At 44.8% G+C, this 18578-nt stretch overlaps 2 protein-coding genes across 2 annotated transcripts in view; one reads left to right on the forward strand and one right to left on the reverse strand.

Moving 5' to 3' along the window:
• Positions 1–885: 885 nt before the first annotated feature.
• arxa (aristaless related homeobox a) lies at positions 886–7417 on the forward strand (the record flags this gene model as incomplete). The annotated part of the gene is made up of 5 exons (XM_083995787.1): positions 886–1239; positions 1644–2283; positions 3812–3857; positions 5941–6272; positions 7147–7417. The coding sequence occupies exons 1-5, from the start codon at positions 1050–1052 to the stop codon at positions 7415–7417; spliced, it is 1479 nt and encodes a 492-aa protein (XP_083851913.1). The 5' UTR covers positions 886–1049.
• Positions 7418–14368: 6951 nt separating this feature from the next.
• Positions 14369–18578, reverse strand: part of pola1 (polymerase (DNA directed), alpha 1) — a gene marked incomplete at its 3' end in the record, with an annotated part of 52850 nt that continues 48640 nt past the window's right edge. Inside the window, exon 37 of the mRNA XM_083995742.1 lies at positions 14369–14508. Within this exon, the coding sequence (XP_083851868.1) occupies positions 14369–14508 (140 nt within the window). The remainder of the gene's footprint in view (positions 14509–18578) is intronic.

Here is an 18578-nt window from a genome sequence, read left to right on the forward strand (position 1 = left end):
AATTGTTTATTATGATGCTGATGATGAGCCTATTATTATTCCTCATAATAGAAATATCATGAAAATATAAATCTGTTGCCCATAAGGAAACATAATCTAATTTTCTCTGAAAGTGGTTATTTATTAAGTTGGCCTGCTGCACTGTAGGCTAATAACAATAATACAATGATGCTAATAATGTGTATGGGACTATGGCTGGGCTAGGTGTACAGAAAAGGCCTTTCTGCACATTTTATCAAAGTTATAACGCATCATAACTTTTCTTCTCCCAGTTTTCTTTCTACTTTACCATGTTTGAATTTTGAACAAAGTCAGTGTTTCTTGACCATTATTGTGTTTGTTGCATTGGTGCATTGAATAAATGTAGTAAAACACATCACTCCATATAAAGATGCAACCATTTATATATTTTGTTGCTTTCTCTTAAAAATTTAAGCATTTAATGTTGAACTATATGACTCAGTACAAATGAGGGGAAAAAAGTGGATTGAAGGTGCTTTGCTTTTATCTTTTCTTTATGGAGTTCATTCCACTGAGCAAAGTAACTCCATGTCGGGTTTTGTCGTCTTTCCCCTCAAATTAACTTTAATCGTAAAATATATAAAGCAGCCCCGCGCCGTCTCTCTCCCCGCATACACGTTACACGAGCCAATCAGACGCGCAATAACTGCCTACACGTTTAGCTGAGCTGAGCTGAGCGGAGACGCGGCGGCCGGCAGAGCGGAGCGGAGCGCAGCGCAGCGCCAGGGAGTCGAGCCGGTGTCCGTCATCAGCTGAGAGGGTGACAGCGGAGAGAGAGAGGGAGAGAGAAAGAGAGAGAGAGGAGAAGGAGGGAGGAGTGTACAGTCCGGTTCAAACAGACACACCGGCCTGTTAGAGGAGAGAGAGAGAGAAGACGAAGGAGAAAAAGGAAAACACCGGACCCTGCGTGAGAGAGGAGTGAGTGAGTGAACGAGAGAGAGGGGGGAGAGAGAGAGGGAGAGAGAGAGAGAGAGAGAGGGAGACTGACAGGCGTTACAAGAGAAAACTAGACGAACCAAAGCGTCGACATGAGCGGTCAGTTTGAGGAAGATATCCACGACCGGGCCGAGAGGAAGAGCAGTAAATCCCCGACGCTGCTCTCCTCTTACTGCATAGAGAGCATTCTGGGCCGCCGCAGCCCCTGTAAGGTCAGGCTGATAGGGGCGCAAAGTTTGACGGGTCTGCCCGGCAGAGGGGAGCTCGACAAAGCCGCTGACGGTGAGTTCACTTTGAAGTGAGAGTGGTGGTGGGAGTGGGAGTGGGAGGGGGGTTTGGTTTGGTTTGGTTTTGGATAAACACGCGGGTTAGACATAACATAAATAAGATATAGGCTATAGTTTTATCCTCAAAAAGTGAGCTGTTAATGCCTGAAGAGGAGTTTTTTTTTATCGTTGCCATCATGTTTACGTATAGAATGAGCTCGTCGGATTTAGCAGGCTGCTTATTGGGTAATAAATGTTTCTTAAAGTTAACAGTTTCGTGTTTATAGCTCTGTAAAAGCAGCGTGTTTAAAGGAGAAATGTTTGCTCTGCTTTTCCACAGACATTTTCATTCTCATTCATTATTTTGACATCTCTGACACGCTTCTCTCTCTCTCTCTCCCTCCCTCCCTCCCTCCTCAGGGTCAACGAAAGACCCCCTCTCCTCCCTCAGCGGTGACATGCACCTGCCGCCGAAGCTCCGCCGACTCTACGGCCCCGGAGGGAAATCCTACCTCCACGACCACCACCACCACCACCACGCGGAGAAGCTGGACAGGGAGCAGCAGCAGCAGCAGCAGCGGCTTCTCCTGGAGCACCGTGCCGCTGCCGCAGCCGCCAGCAGCGACAGCCTCAAGATCAGCCAGGCGCCGCAGGTGAGCATCAGCCGCAGCAAGTCCTACCGGGAAAACGCGTCGCTGAGCCGGGGGGAAGGCGACCAGAGCCCCGGGGAAGGCTCGGAGGACGGAAGCCTGGGACTGGTGGAGCTCGGCCCGCTGAAGTTCGAGGAGGACGGCGGTGGAAAGGAGGAGGAGAGCAGCGGCTGCGCGGACACGGCGCTGGCGCTGTCCCCCATGAAGGACGAGGAGAGGGAGAGCTTGAACGCCGGGGATGGGGACGTGAGGGACGGGGAGGACAGCGTGTGTCTGTCCGCGGGCAGTGACTCGGAGGAAGGGATGCTGAAACGGAAGCAGAGAAGATACAGGACTACCTTCACCAGTTACCAGCTGGAGGAGCTGGAGAGGGCTTTCCAGAAGACACACTACCCCGACGTCTTCACCAGGTAAGAAAAGAAAACACAACTGCAAGAAATTCGGCTGGAGGCCATTTAGTCTGGGAAAATTAGTTTTGACATTCAAAAAATATTTACTGTGCTGAAATTATTATCATTATTATAGGCCTAAATACCATCATTAGGCCTGTTATTAACCTGCAAATGAAAAACAAAATATAGCCTATTGTAGGTCAATACAATCTTATCAAATTAAACAAAATGTAATAGACCTAAATATAGTCTAAAATGATCATTATTATTAATGTTTTATTTTATTAGAATTATAAATACTAATATTAGGCTATTATTATTATAAGGGTTGGTTGTTTAAAACAGAACCTTAAAAGAAACGCGTTAAGACACAAAAGCAGGTGTGTAATTTTATTTTTGAAAGGTCAAATAAGTTGTCTAGATAATTCCTGCACTGAAGGTGATAATTAATTGCACGTATTTTTTTTTTTTTTGAGGTAAATAAATTCCACACACGTCTTAAAACAGGACATGTGCGGATCACACCTCATAAAAAGCCCCAACGCCAAACCCGTGCCTTGCATAAGTGAACACAATAGGCCTCTAAGTGCTAACACACACACACACATTGGGGACATTTTGTTACCTGTATCCGCTGTTGTTGATGCAGATGACAGCGGGTATTATTCTCAGGAAGAATAATTACCCGGTGTAGCTCAGGTTAGCTGCTGGACGTGATACTGAATACAGGCTGAGAAAAAAAAAAAAAAAAAAAAGTCAGGGCCTATAACCTCAAGCCCAAGGGCAGGTGTATACGCGCGCGCACACACACATGCAGTGAACTAGGCTACAGGTGCGTCATTATATGAATTTCATTCATTCATATCATTATTATTATTTTTTAATAGAAAATATAGATGATTATAACTTTTTTTCCTGAAGGGAATAAAAACAAAATACACCATTTTCTGCTAATTTTACATTTTGATAATTGGCACGTGTGCGTTTTAATGCTCGATAATGGGAAGCTTTACTGCCACTACAGAACACAAGAACCTACATTTTATATTTTTATTCTATTATTGTTATTATTTTTTTCTTTTAACCATTGGGATTATTCATATTTTTCCAATCGATTTACTTTAAGAAGACTTGTAGGTCTAATTTGCACCGCAGCCCATCTCGCAGCTGAAGGGAGCGTCAATTGCTTTGTGGCAGGCTAGTTTAGATGTCATTATTTCAACCATTATGTTGTTACAGTGACAGGCCTGGGCTAAGGAAAATCTAACAATCACTAGGCCTATTTCTACCCATTCGTGACAGGGAAAATAGAATATGGCTATGGCGTCTTTCTGCATGCCAGGGAGGAGAGAGGAGGGGAGGAGGGGGGGGAAAAGGAACAAGCGTATTTTGGTCGTCTATTGTTGACAGTGAACAACAGGAGGGGACAAAACAGCAATTCTACGTTGCTTCCTAACGGTGGCCTCTATAACCTTGAATCTTTTCTTTCTCTCCCTCTGCCTTTTCTCCCTTCCTCTTTCTTAAAAAAAAAAAAAATCTTTCTCAGAGAGGAGCTCGCAATGCGCCTGGATCTCACCGAGGCCCGTGTCCAAGTAAGTGGCTCTCTGGTTATCTCCAGCATCTGAAAAGAGAAGCCTGTGACTTGTAAATCAAATAAGATGAGGACGGGGAGGGAGGGGGGTGCAAAGCCGCATCTTCTAATGTTTTATGTCCTCTATAAAATGTCCCGGGTACACAGCGCTGGATAATAGCCGGTGATATGCGTCACTGATTGAGGATCAACGATTACTGGCCAATTTGAGGCAGTAATTTATTACAGTAAAATGTGTTAAATGGCCCCTGTCGGTGCGCGGGGAAGGTCTTTCCTGTTATTGAATGTTATTACACGCGAACGGGGGACGTTTTAGTGGCAATTAAGCCGGCGCTGGCGATTCATAAAAAGCTCACTTAGTGCAGGAGCAAACACTGTCTATATTCCTGGGATGAGATGGTGTTTGAATTCCCATCAGAGGGGACAGAGAGGGGGCGAGGCCGAGGAGGTGTGTGGGTGTGTGTGTGTGTGTGAGTGTGTGTGTGTGTGTGTGTGTGTGTGTGTGTGTGGTGGAGTTAAAAAAAAAAAAAAAAAAGATGTGTGTGAGAATAAGAGAGAGGAGGAAGGGAGGGAGAGAAAGAGGGGAGGGATAATGCTATTTGATTTCCCATTATGTGATTGCAATAGACCTGCATTGATCCGATGCTTTGCACTTGGGAGCGAATGACAGACCATTAAAGGTGTTTGCTTCCCCCCCTCCCTCCACCTCCACCACCACTACACTCACCCTCCTCCTCCTCCTCTACCCCATCCCACTCTCTCCATCCCTCCCTCCCTCCCTCTCTCTCTCCGTCGCCCTGCACTGAAAGCGTGGCTTGCATGTCGAAAGCCCGGGCTCATAACCAGAGAGACAGTTCAAACACGGTGGAAGCTCCGAGAGGGTTATGGCCGACGGTAAAACAACAGATGTCTCTTTAGGGGCCGTAGGTGAACAAATCACTTAACGGGCGCCATCAGGAGGTGATAAAAACTCATAAATTCCCGAGGGGCTGTGTAATGCTAAACAGCCCTCTGGGAATAATGTGTGCATGTGTGTGTGTGTGTGTGTGTGTGTGTGTGTGTGTGTGTGTGTGTGTGTATGTGTGTAAGTCCCTGTCGCTCAAGCTGGTTCGTTCAATCACTTTGCTCATGTTGACATTTTGCTCATTGTGAGAGCCCCGTGCTTCTGCAGTGCAAACTGGGCACCAGTGGATGCGTGGGAAAGTTAAATACTCCTCTTGGATGGAAGTCACTTGTTCTGCGTCTCTTAAGAATTTAATTTAAAGCGCATTAATTGTTATTGGAGCCAGTTCGGCGGTAATTTTCTGGAATCTTTTGTTAACACCGCTCTTAATTATCTCTCCCCACCCTGCAAGCCCTGTCTGCAGGGACAGAGAGGGGAGGAGGTGGTGGAGGGGGGTTTAATTAGACAGAAAGTAGATTTAAGGGACCGTGAGCGGCAGGGTTTACCTTGCAAAGTAATTACCGTTGACTTTCCGCCTGTTGGCCACCACCTGAACTAGACAACTATTAGTGAACAGTGACACAGCACTGAATAGAGTCTGATTACAATGAAACACTGCTGCTGACATGTTGGAAGGGGCTGTAGATACTGGTATATAGTTTTACATTTATATAACTGCATAACTTTACACACACATATGGACTTTCTTTTGAGCAGCTGTCATTCAAACAGCATCAAATACATTATTATTTATGTATTAGTTTATTTCATAGGGACAGTGCACCACTAATCAACAGAGTTAAAAGAAAAACTGTAAGTGGGCCAGAGTTAGCCAACAAGGCTAGTTTTCGTCAGTTGTCCCTGGCCAGATGTTAAAGGCAACCTAAAAGCCAAAAAAAAAGGGGCAACAATTAAGTACTTTTAAAACACAACTTACATAACAATCTACCTAGAAAAAGCTCATAATAACAAGTAAATGTCCTGTCAAATGGACTATTTATGTATTTATTTATCATATTCATTATGTTTCTTGCTTCTATGCAACATCTATTGAATCTCCCAGTATCTTTTTATGTTAGAATCAAAATTGCCCCCCCCTGCTCATATTAACCTGTACCCTGTATCTTCTGTTTTCTCTCAGGTGTGGTTTCAGAACCGCCGGGCCAAGTGGAGGAAGCGTGAGAAGGCCGGGGTGCAGGCCCACCCGTCGGGCCTGCCGTTCCCGGGCCCCCTGGCGGCGGGCCACCCCCTCAGCCACTACCTGGAGGGAGGCCCCTTCCCCCCCCACCACCACCCGGCCCTGGAGTCCGCCTGGACGGCCGCCGCAGCAGCCGCCGCCGCCTTCCCGGGCCTGGCCCCCCCACCACACAACGGCTCTGCCCCGCCCCTGGCCACGCCGCTCGGCCTGGGCACTTTCCTGGGCACGGCCGCCATGTTTCGCCACCCCGCCTTCATTGGACCCACTTTTGGCAGGTGAGCTGCAAACATAGACACATAAACACACATATACACACACACACAAACCTGATATCTATTCTCCAGAGCCCCCCAACAATCATTGTAGTTGTTGGACATCCCATTTATCCCTGTATTTACAGTCAATGACTACAATTTTATAGTCAAGCACATGTGCAGAACAATCCCCAACAGCAGCCGAGCTTAAAATAAACTCCCCAACGCTTCATGCAACTCTAATGACTGATGGTTACAGTAATCCTCCATCGCGCCGCATTACTGTTTATCTCACTGTCTGATATAAATATGTTACACTGTTAACCATTCTCAGTGGTGTGTAATCACTCTGTCAGATGCCTTAATAAATTAACCAAACGTGTGATCCTGTCAGACAAGCTGTGAGGGGAGGGGGGGGCACAGCACACGCCATATGCCACAATTAGCTTCCTCCTCTCTATTATACATCATTATTAACCTTGTACTCTCCATGTTGTCTTTTATATTAGGGAAGTCGGCATGCATTAGATGACATAAATCTAGTTAAGGACCATTTAAAGACAACCTGCAGAAGAGGGAATAAAGAAATAAATATAAAACACATCTGAGGCACAGTGACAATTGTAATTACCAGGTTCTGCTGTAACACAAGCTGCATTTTAAGTTGAAACTGCTCAGGAATATGAGGAGAAATATGTGATTATAAAGCCTGTGCATATTCTCATTTGTCCAGGTCATAGTATCTCAAAGGAATTTTCAATCGAAAGCAACTGGACTTTGTTACTTGTCTAGGAAGACGTTGTGGTTGGAATGTGATTATAAAGCAGGAACATTAATTTTACCTTAAAAAAAAAGAAAAGAAAAACCTGCTGAGCATCCATGTGTCTTCTCCCAGACTCTTCTCCAGTATGGGTCCTCTGACCAGTGCTTCCACCGCTGCAGCTCTCCTCCGCCAGCCGGCTCCGCCCGTGGAGAGCCCCTCCCACGCGGGGCCCGTCCTCCCCGACCCTTCGGCCTCTTCCTCCACCACTACTTCCTCGGCGGCGGCGGCGGACCGCCGGGCCTCCAGTATCGCCGCGCTGCGCCTCAAGGCCAAGGAACACTCGGCTCAGCTCACACAGCTTAACATCCTGCCCGCCGGAGCCGCAGGGAAGGAGGTGTGCTGAACACTCAACACCAGCTCTAGCCCCCTCCCCACACACCTCCACCACCACCACCTCCTCCCATGTGTCCCGGGCTTACGTCCCATTCCATGACACCCTCCCCTCTTGTCCCACGTCCCAAAAAAAACAAAACAAGAAACCCATTCATACCTCTGGAGGCTGATGACCTGATGTCCCGTGTTCAACCGTCCCTGTTACCTCATGCCCCCCCCCCCCCCCCCAACAAAATAGCACGACCAAATTTCAAAAGAGCACTAGCTAAAAAAATAGTGTGTGTTTGTGTGTGTAATAATAATAATTACAGCTATTGTCACATTTGTTTCATGCTCCATTGTTTAAACAACAATCACAACATTTTAACCTTAAAAATGTCAATTCTGTTCAATATTTCTAACCAAAAAACACCCTTAACATTATGGGTTTATGATACAGCCTATATGGTTTTAACGCTTCATCTGTTAAGGAATTTATAACAAACACATTCACTCCAGCACTTGTACTTATCTTTAGTATTTTCCATTTGCTTCCACTTTAGCTTTATACAGAGAAAAAAAAACATGCATTTTTAATTCAGTACATCACTTTATAAATGATTAAATTCAGATTTACCTGTAGAGCATTTGGCAGGTTTAAAGAATATGAAGATTTTTTTTTATAGATGTAGAATATAAAAGAATAAAAATAAAATAGAGCCAATTCAACCAACCATAACAACCTGCTACTCACACAATAATGATTTAGGATGAATCAAATAATATTATATAATAATACAGTAAAAAAAAAAAAAAATCACAAAACACATGGGCCATTTTTCTGTTATCACTGCCCAACTTTTTACATTTTAAATTTATGATATAAGTTATATATTATATAAATATATATATGCCAACATAAGCATCAAGAGTGCTTTTACTTTTTAATTATATTTTACAGTGAGTTTTTGACTGCTTTTACTCAAGTACCACACACACACACACACACACACACACACACACACACACACACACACAAAGATGAAGAACTGCAGGGGAACCCAGACTTTTTTTTTTTTTTTTTAAGGATTCTTGTGCTAACACAAAAATGTGGACAACCCACAAGTGCTCGACATTAACACTGCTTCATCTGTATGCATTGATGTGGGCTGAGCCAGTCTGCGTCTATTAATAAAGGCGAGTTGGAGGAGGATGAGGAGAAGCCCCCCCCCCACCACCACCCAAATGCCCCGCCCCCTCCCACCTCCACCCCCCCAGAACCAAAGGAAACCTGTCCATAGACCTTCCATACAGCCTTCTCTACGAGCCGGACTCCTCGGCGCTGCTCGCCTGTCCCCGCAGTCACACTCAGCGACACGCATTTTATTTTAAGTCTCCGAACCAAACCTGAGTTATTTATGCTCTTTAACACACAAAGACACACAGACACACACACACACACCTTTGCTCTCTTCACTGCAGTGGCATCTCCGCTGAGTCTGACTCCAGGACGCGCGAGCCGAGCCGAGCTGAGACCTGAGATGTTTCTTTAATGACGTGACTGTGTGAAAGAAAATTGTACATATTGTGTAAAAAAGAAAAAAAGAGAAAGAAGGAAGAAACAAAAGACGGGGAGAGGAAACGTACAAGAAAAAAAATGGATGATTTTCAAAACAAGGTCGTGTATATTTCAAGAGACCGTGTTTTGATGATTTGCACTCGGTGTAGTGTTTAATGAATGTCGCCCTGTGTAGACTTTCACCTGTGTTTATGAATTATTAGGTTTTTAGATAATTATTTATGTCAAACCTTTTTCCCCGAGGAACTGAGTGAAGGACATTTTTTTTTTCTTATTAAGTGATTGTAAGTTTCCTGGTTTAATAATAATGCTAATTTGAATAAATTACATGGTTAAAATGAGTTATCTTTTATTATTTCAAAATTCCTTTTAAGACTGACATAGCCAGGAATAACCAGGAAAAATAAAACCATGTGAAATAGAATATTATAGAACTATTAATAAAAGGTGTTATGAAGAAAATGTGTTTTTGTCTTACATAATATGCAAAAAAAAAAAAATTAAGCAAAACTCAATTTGTGGCAGTTTTGCTATTTGTTATAAATAATTTCAAGAATGTGGGATAAATATGCATCCACGTAATGCATTGATGTTGAGAATACCTGCAGACCAGTTTATAAGGATTAAAAATAATAGTAATACATTTCCATGAGAGGAATTTGTCGCCGCAGAGAGCAGAGATGTGGTCGCTGCTCCACCTGAATCAGGGGAAATGTATTAGGTGCGTTAATCCAGCGCGCTGCGTGCGTCTGTCCTCTTCAGCGGAGTTGACAAAATACTGACCATATATTCATGAGCTTAATCCCCCCAACATGTGAAACGCGCGACAAAAGGCGAGAGGGGTTTTCAATTAGATCGCCCACTTTACGTGGGGGGGCTCCCGTCACAAAACTTCCTTTAAAACCCTTTAAAGGCGCTAAATTGGTCTTAACATCTGTAATGCAGTGTCGATGGAAGCGAGTCCCCTTTGTCATTAATGAAGTAACAAACCACTTCATCAAACGGCTTTCACGCGCACACACATACACACACCTCATAGAGTTAATTCCCCCCTCAATGCCCCCTCCCTCCCTCCCTCTCTCCATTGGATCTCACTACTGATGCAGGACCATTACAGCAATCAATGGTTATTCTCCTCCGTTTGACCCATCTATGGTGCCCGACCAAATCGCGTGAAATTACCCCGCGGATTAATGTAGTCCCCTCTTTTTTTTATTGTCTGCATCTGTGAGACCCCTTCTTGTTATTCCTCCGCTGCTCTTGTTTTATAGATCTGCAGGTCTTACACCTGTTAATCATCCAATTTACTTCAAAACATGCAGGAATTAGATCCGATAAGGGACAGGATGGGGAGATATTAGATCTGTATATGAATTTATAACCAACATGCACGCATGCACGTGCACGTGCACGCCCCAGCCTAATACAAAGTCACCCAGCTGCTCTTTGGAGCATAATGCAAAAGAGGAGGAGGGGAAAAGAAAAGATAAAAACCAATTTTCTCCTGCGCAGACCACCATCTACCATGTTTTTTAAAATTCCCATTCTTTTGCTCAAGCTCAGTGAAGCGTGTGTGTTTTTTCCTGTATGGCCCTATAGGGTTTTGATGAGATTGTCCGGGGAGTTTTTAATCTTATTGTGAATATAACTAATGAATGGCAAACCAATTTGTCCCTAATATCAGGGGAATGCCGGGAGGCGGATGACCTGCTGGGCTGGAGGCTTAAACTTTTCTTTGCAGCGCAAAAAGGCGAGAAAATTGAAATGCTGTAGCGGGGCAATAGGCTCCGGATTTATAAAGTCACACTTGTTGGAGGATGTGTGCTCTTTCTATTCGAGGCAGGCCTGTACTTAGGTAGGCCACGAGGCTCCGTGAATGATCATCATAATGAATGTTGATATGAAAAGGGTCAATACAGTCGAATCACGCCGCGGCTCCTTGCAAATTGCTAAGAAAAGGAGAAAGAGAGAGAAAGAAAAGGAGAAAAAGAGAGAAAGGGAGAGAGAGAATCTGCATGATTTTGCTGCACTGTGTCAATACTCTACCTTGATGCCCCCCCTACACCCCCCTCCCGCCTCTCACAGGTTAATCCAGGTGTCCAGAAAATGTCTCCCCACTGACTTTCGCCCATTTTCATCGTCGTCGAACCGCCGTTCCTCCTCCTCCTCCTCCTCCTCTTCCTCCCTCCCTCTCCCCTATATCCTATTCTCCCATTTCCTCCTCCCCCCCTCAGCTGTTGGATTTGATTTGGCCGCTGATTTTGGATTCTACCTGGCCTCGTTTCTCCCACCACGTCCCTGCCTGAGAGAATAGGCCCAATCACTCCACCAGCCCCAGCCGGATCAGTCCTCACTCAGTCCCCGGGAGAGGAGCTCTAAAAAGGCGCTTTGATGAACAAGCCCCACCCCCCCCTCTCCCCTCACCTCCCTCCCCATGCAGACTCACTCACCCCCTTCTCCTCTCTCCTCTACTCCACCACCTCCTCCTCCTCCCCTCTCAGGCGGAGAATCGCGGCCCCGATGAAAGACCTGAATAGCAGGGGCCATGGCACTCCGCTCCCCTCTCGGATCGCCCCTTAATTCCCCGTCTCTCTTGCTCTCATCCAATTAGCTCAGTGTATTAAGCGGTTTATCGTCTCATAACGCCCTTTCAGCTCCAACAAGGGAGACACTTTGCAATAGGACCAGCTCTCCTTTTGACACCCTCTCTGCTGCTTGTATGTTCCACCGCGCTATGAATAACAGGGACAGAATAGGGGACTAATTCCCTCATCAAAGCCTACCTTGTCCATCGCTGGTCAAAACGACAAGCAATAAAGCTTAACACGACAATACAAAGAGACTTGTTCGACCTTATTAGCTTAGCAGGGTCGAATTAATGCAGGGACTCAATTTGACTGGGTTTGCTCCAAACTGAGGACAAAACGAGGCCTTCACTTAAAAAACCTGCAGTCTGGGGATATAGTGGGAATAGCAGGCCTACAGTGCACATCTCCTGTGAGCTGAGGTTGATTAAGTCTTTGGGAAAATAGAGAGTAAAAAAAAAAAAAAAAATCAGGCTCAGCAACTGTGGGAGAAGTAGTTGAGTTGATATGATTTAATAAATATGTAAAGTTATGAGCAATAGGCTGTAAATGCGCTGAGACACTCTCTCCCCTCACACACACACACAGCCCGTTCTATCCATTGCATAGTGAATCATGGTTTAAGTGTTCAGCCCACTTAAGGTTGCCTTCACAAGTCACAGTGGTTTGAAGTGATTTGTGAGGCGTGCAGTGTTTATGGAAATGCACACCGCAGGATGGAGTAAAAAATCCCCCGACTGTATTAACACAAAGGAGAATTCTGGGAAGAAAAACGGCGAAACAAGCAACTTACAGACTGAACTTTGCCTACAGCAGAGGAAATACACATGGAGTGCTCAGAGAGCAGCGCAATGTGACAGTTTAGAGTTGAAAGTGAGACAATGTACATTTGCTTTACGATGAATAAACAGCGATCTGGATTTTTACATAATTTGGCGTCTTAATCCAACAGGTATTTCATTTTCTAGAGCTGCTCTGCATGTTCTTCTATTGTTTTCCATTAAATGAACTATATTGCAGCACTGTGATGTGAAATTATCTACATCATTTACTCCTATTGAGAAATAACCAAAATGTATTATTAGTCAAGTTCAAACTCGCAAAATCTCGTCCGTTATTTCAAAGGAAAAAGCTGGTGATTGTTTTACCCACGAATCCCAAAATCAAGACAAGTCCATTCGCTCTACAAAGAGATGTAAATAGTTGCATAGTTATATTAATATATATATATTTTTTGAAAGGCTTGATGATGCTTTAAAACAGCTGGATACTGTAGTAAACATTACTCAGACAGAATAAACAATGTATATGTTGCGGACTGTATTCATCCATCCATTCATCAGATACACTGTTTATCCTCATGGGGCCACAGGGGGGCCGCGTCCAGGGGCCACGGGGGGCCGCGTCCAGGGGCCACACCTCACACAGGTCACCAGTCTATCACAGGGGCCACATGTAGAGACAAACAACCAGTCACACTCACATACACATACACATACACACCTACAGGTGGATTAATCTGCCCTGCGTGTTGTTGTTACCACTGTGGGAGGAAGCCAGAGAACCCGGAGAGATCATATGGAAAGGCCCCAAGCCGGGGTTCAAACCCAAAACCTGTGCTAACCCACTGCAACACAGTGCCACCAAGAACTGTAATGGAGCTCTATAGGGACACTGTTTACATGCAGTACATGTTCAGATCAGTTCACAGTAGCTTTTGCTCTCTTGATGTTGTGTTTATTGTAGTACAGTGTGAAGCAGCAAACACAGGAAACATGGAGACGTTACAGTACATTCATCCGCCCATTTCCGTCTCTCACACACACACACACACACACACACACTGCAAGTAACACAAGATTAACATCTCATCAATTTAGCTTTTTATTGAGGTTTCAGTATCAAAAGGGTTCTCATCAATATCAAAATATCTAACATGAAATATTCTCGCCATTACACAAAAAAAAAAAAAAAATCATTACATAAACCCTCCTGAGCGATACAAGTTGGATATGTGGAAAATTACACGCATTAAAACACAATCGGCACAGAGGAGGGAGGGAAGGAGGGAGAAGAGGAGTGGAATGGATCAAATGGCATCGGTTAAACAGGGGCAGCGGAGGAGAAGGAGATCAGCTGTTCGATACCGAGACAAAAGAGCGAGGGAGCAGCGCGTGTGGCCTCCTTCACCCCGTCACTCCCTGTATCCTCCTTACTTCTTTCTTTCATCCTCTGATCTGACACACACACACACACACACACAGGCATGCACGCACACACACGCACGCACACTCGGGATGAATGGTGGTAATCAGAACAAGTGTCCGATCGCTGCAGGCATCCAGTGGTCTTAGCGGCCGGGGTCACTATCATTGGCTAATTAGCGGCTTTTGGAGTATGCTGGCTGCTCTGAAGATAAGTCACTTTTACACACACACACAGACACACACACACATACACTCGGATGTGGGCACAGCGAGCCCCCATACACACACAATAGACTGTCATTTAGGTATGATTGCTACTCCCCTTTGCCATACAGAGTCAGGGTGATGGGGTCACGCCATGAGAGTGTCGATGTGAAGGAACCGCAGGAGGAGGAGGAGGAGGAGGAGGGAGAAGTGATTGGATTTAAAGACAAGCTCATTAGGTTTGGGGAGGTCAGAGGTCACAGCCTAAAAATCCATGCTCCCATGTTCAGAAAAACCAAAAAAAAAGGAGAAAAACTGATGTGGCTGAATGTGCAAATGTCCAGCTCTGAGTCAAGACGTTGAGGCCTCTTAGTGACGGCGTCTTTTCAGATGTGTGTGTGATGTTTTTACTTGAGGAAGGAGAAGGCCTGGAAGAGTTTGGCCAGGTTAATCTCCGAGTAGCCGCTGGAGACCAAGGCTTTGTCTGGCACTTCCTTCAGCTTCTGATAAACCTCCTTGGTCGTCTTCGCCATGGCTTTAACCTGACCTGGAGGAGAAGAAAAGAAAAGAGGAGTTATCGTTATCGCATGGTTGTCGAAGATCATCCCGCCGCAACTGCATCAAAGTCGATACAACGAGGCAAGATGTACATTTCAAACTAGTTAGGGATTCACTCCTGGACGCCTCCCTCCCTCCCTACCTACCTGTGATTGGATTCTGCCAAAAGCAACTGTAAAAAGGAGAAGAACGACGCCCCCCACAACTCTGTCTCATCACTAATAAACACAGAGGAGCTTTATCGCCTTTTACTGGAGAGCTAACAGATCTAATGCTATCTGTCAGCGTTGCTATCACTTTGAAGGGCCGGGAGGAATTGGACTGATGGGTCGATGGCGACACGTGCACACACGCGCAGTATCATGAGATCGATAGCAAAGCCCAACAAGAGCACGGAGTCAATATCTTGTCCCTGTTATCCCTTCAGGTGGGCCGTAATAAAGCCAGAGTGAAGACAGAGAGCTGACTATCCTGGGCTGGGTGGCCGCCAAAATCAAATCTTTACAATATTATAGCGAGCGTCAAGTGTGGATGAAGTATCATGAAACCAAGTAATAACACACTATCAAACCAAAGAGTGCAGCGAGCTACATGTGGAATAATAGTGAACTGACAGGAGCAGAGTCTGGTGAAGAAGCCGGAGAGATGGAGATGAGCACGAGAAAGTTCTGTTTGTTATTGATTTGATTTTTACAGAATATTCATTCTCATTCACATTGATCCTGAACTGTGTTTTTCTACCGTTTATATAAAAAAAACCCAAAAGAATAAAAGAAAAATTCACACATTGTTGATCACGATTTCGGTTTCACATCTTCATCTGTTCAAATTTGTCCAAACAAACATCACCCAGGGAAAACCGACCAATCAAAACCGAGGACGGGCTGCAAACTAAGAGTCCTCTAAACAGAACTAGTGCATTTACAAATGTCAAAAGATAAACTGAATAGATTCACTGATACAATATTTCCACAGCAATCAAAGCAAATCCAATAGAAAAGCATATCCTGTAACAATGATCATGTAATAAGGAATTTAAAACTCAATTAGTCTTTTCAATCTCTCCGAATTGGAAAAACTTGTACAGCAGAAATGGGGGAAAAAAAGAAAACAAGCAAATGAAAAATGTTCACGCATTAAAAAAAACAAACACATTTGTCTAAATGAATTTGACAAATTACTTGTTGGCAGAAAAATTTGGCAACGAATGCTACGCTTCACCCAGTTAGAGCTGCAACTGGGACTGAAACAATTAGTCAGTGAATCGATTTGTCACCTAACAGAAGGATAATTGTCGACTTAATTTAAAAAAAAAAGAAAAAGAAAGAATCATTGGTTTTTATTTTGGATTCATGAATATTTGTCGTTATAACACAAATGAAGTGATGTTTATTTGGTGTGGACAGGAGACCAGAAGTCACCCTTACCTCAGGCTTTTAGGGAAATCCTGTCAGTTAAGACGACGGAACGAGGAGATGTTGTGATGAATAACTAACTAACTAATCAGTTTAACAATTAGCAGTGATTGAACTTCTTTGTCTATAACTAATAAACTAATCAACCAATTATTTGAGCAGTTTCTCCAAAGCCTCATCAGCAGCATCGAGCAACGATCCCCATCTTATAGAGATACTGTAATGTGACAACAAGTCTATACTGACTCCTATGTGTGTGCATGTCTGTAATTTATCTAGATGACATGGTGATGTATAAACACATGAGTGCACGCACACACACACACACACACACACACACACACACACACACACGCTCAGAGTCCATATGGCCGGTCATCATGTTGTCTCCACAGCCCTATCTCCTTTCCCGTCCTTCCTGCCCACTACATTAGCGGCTGCTGGATAAATACCGGCCCACTGGCTGCCCAAGGGAACAAAGGTTAGATACACAGAGATCAACAGTGTGAGACGCACAGACACAGACGCGCACACAGACAATTGATGGTAGTTAAACACTTAAAAAGCGCACTAACTCACGGTCATGGCGACTAAAAAACATCCATGTGACAAACAGTAATCACACATGCATGCACACACAGACACACACACACACATAGAGAAGATGGTGTGGTTGACTTTAACGGCAGCAGCAACTATTACCAGATAATCCTCATGTTAGCAAGGACAGGGATGGAGGGAGAAAAGGGGAGACGAGAGGCAGCGAGAGACAAACTAGTCTATTTATCTGGGGAATAGAAGGGGGTGATGATGCATGATCAAGCGAAAGCAATCATGTCATCATTTCTGAAAGGTAGGAGAAAATAATTCCCCCCCTCTCCCTCCCTCTCTCCTCCTCCTCCTCTCTTCTTCCCCTTCCTCACTCCTTTCTCTTTTCCACCTCAATCACTGTGTGGCGAACAGATAAAAGAATGATTTAAGAGTCACAGAGAGGAAAAGAAAGAGGGAGAGACCTTGCTGCAAGTCGGAGCACAGTGGGGAGTGCAGTTCAAATAAATAGCCTCCCTTAAAGAGCGAGTGTGAGGCAGGAGGAGAGAGGGGAGACGGCGGCGTTGTTGGGAAGGCCGAGGCATGGAGGAGTGGAAACGGCGAGAAAGAGAGAGGCGGACTAGAATGAAAGATGGAAGATGCCGTGTTGATAGAAAGCATACTGTGGAGAGAAAAAACACAGCTTTAGATGCTGAAAACTTCGCATATTTAATAGCATGGGACTGAAATCTATCGGTGTGGATGTCGTCTATCTCGCCATCACACATACACACGAACACGCACGCACGCACATACCCACGCACGCGCGCCGGCGTGCACACAGCGAGTGTATCAGGGGTTATCTTTGCTCTAACTAGGTGTTGTCACACACTCATGCACACTCTGGCGGTGCTGGGCACGAGTAGATCGGGGCTCTGCACGCTCTAACTAGGTGTAAATACAATAACAAGCCTGTAATTAAGTGAGCATGATGAAGTTAATGGAGATCGGCCATTCCGTCGGCCGCCTCCATGAATATTCTATTAGGCTGGTGGCGACGGGCAGCTGGAATAGCAGTTAATTTAATCACCACTCGGAGCACAGGGAAACTTCTTTGTGTGAGTGTAATTGCACAGAATGAATAATTGATTTGACAATCGCACCCGCGGATTTTGCCACCCCGCTTTGTATCGCCGGGGAAAGGGAGGGGAGCGTGGAAGATGGAGAGAGAGAGCGAGAGAGAGAGCGATGGAAGAAAATGGACAAGGAAGAGAGAGGGAGAGGGAGGAGGAAAAGAAAGAAGATAGATAGAGACAGAGAGAGCGAGGAAGAGGAGTGGAAGAGGAGAGGAGAGGAGGACCGAATGCAGAGCGCTGAGAGGTGGCGGGGAAGCTGTCGGTAAATGGATCATTAGAAAAGCGCAGCTCAAGGACAATTTATATTTTATCAATGCAGCAAAATTACATTATTGCTCACACACGCAATCATACTGCCCACACTCAAGATTGAGACCTGGAGGGGAGGAGTGATGGAGGGAAGAGAAAGGCAACAGATAGAGTGAAGGAGGGAGGGAAGGAGAGGGAGGGAGGGGGAGATAGAAAGGGAGACAGGGAGAGGAAAAGTGACATGAAATGATTTGAAAGTCATTGATACGGGATGTTCCCAGCTAAGGAACGGACAGCATGTTTTTTTCATTGTGTGTGTGCGCGTGTGTGTATATGTGTGTATGTGTGTGTGCGCGTGTATAATCTATTAGAGATCTCCTGCAGCGGATGAAATTACCTCCATGTTTTACTTAGTCGCAGCAATCAGGCACAAAAATGCAATGTACATGTAGATAAGACACACGCTTGCAAATGTGGGCGTACACTCACGCACTCACATATACACACAACCACACACACACGCACAGTCAAGCTGATCAAATTACATTCAGCTTTGACTCGGAGCTCTTTTATGTGAAGCTATTTTACTTTAATGTGCTTTATTGTGAATGTTCAGCGCACATGTAAACATGCTCATTCTGAATGGCTGCGTGAAACATAAATAACCAGATATCAAAACTAAATGACAGCGCTACGAGGTATTGTACAATATCATGACACACTTTTGCCTA

The sequence above is a fragment of the Trachurus trachurus genome (genome assembly GCF_905171665.1).
Source record: "Trachurus trachurus genome assembly, chromosome: 20".
Classification (NCBI taxonomy): domain Eukaryota; kingdom Metazoa; phylum Chordata; class Actinopteri; order Carangiformes; family Carangidae; genus Trachurus; species Trachurus trachurus.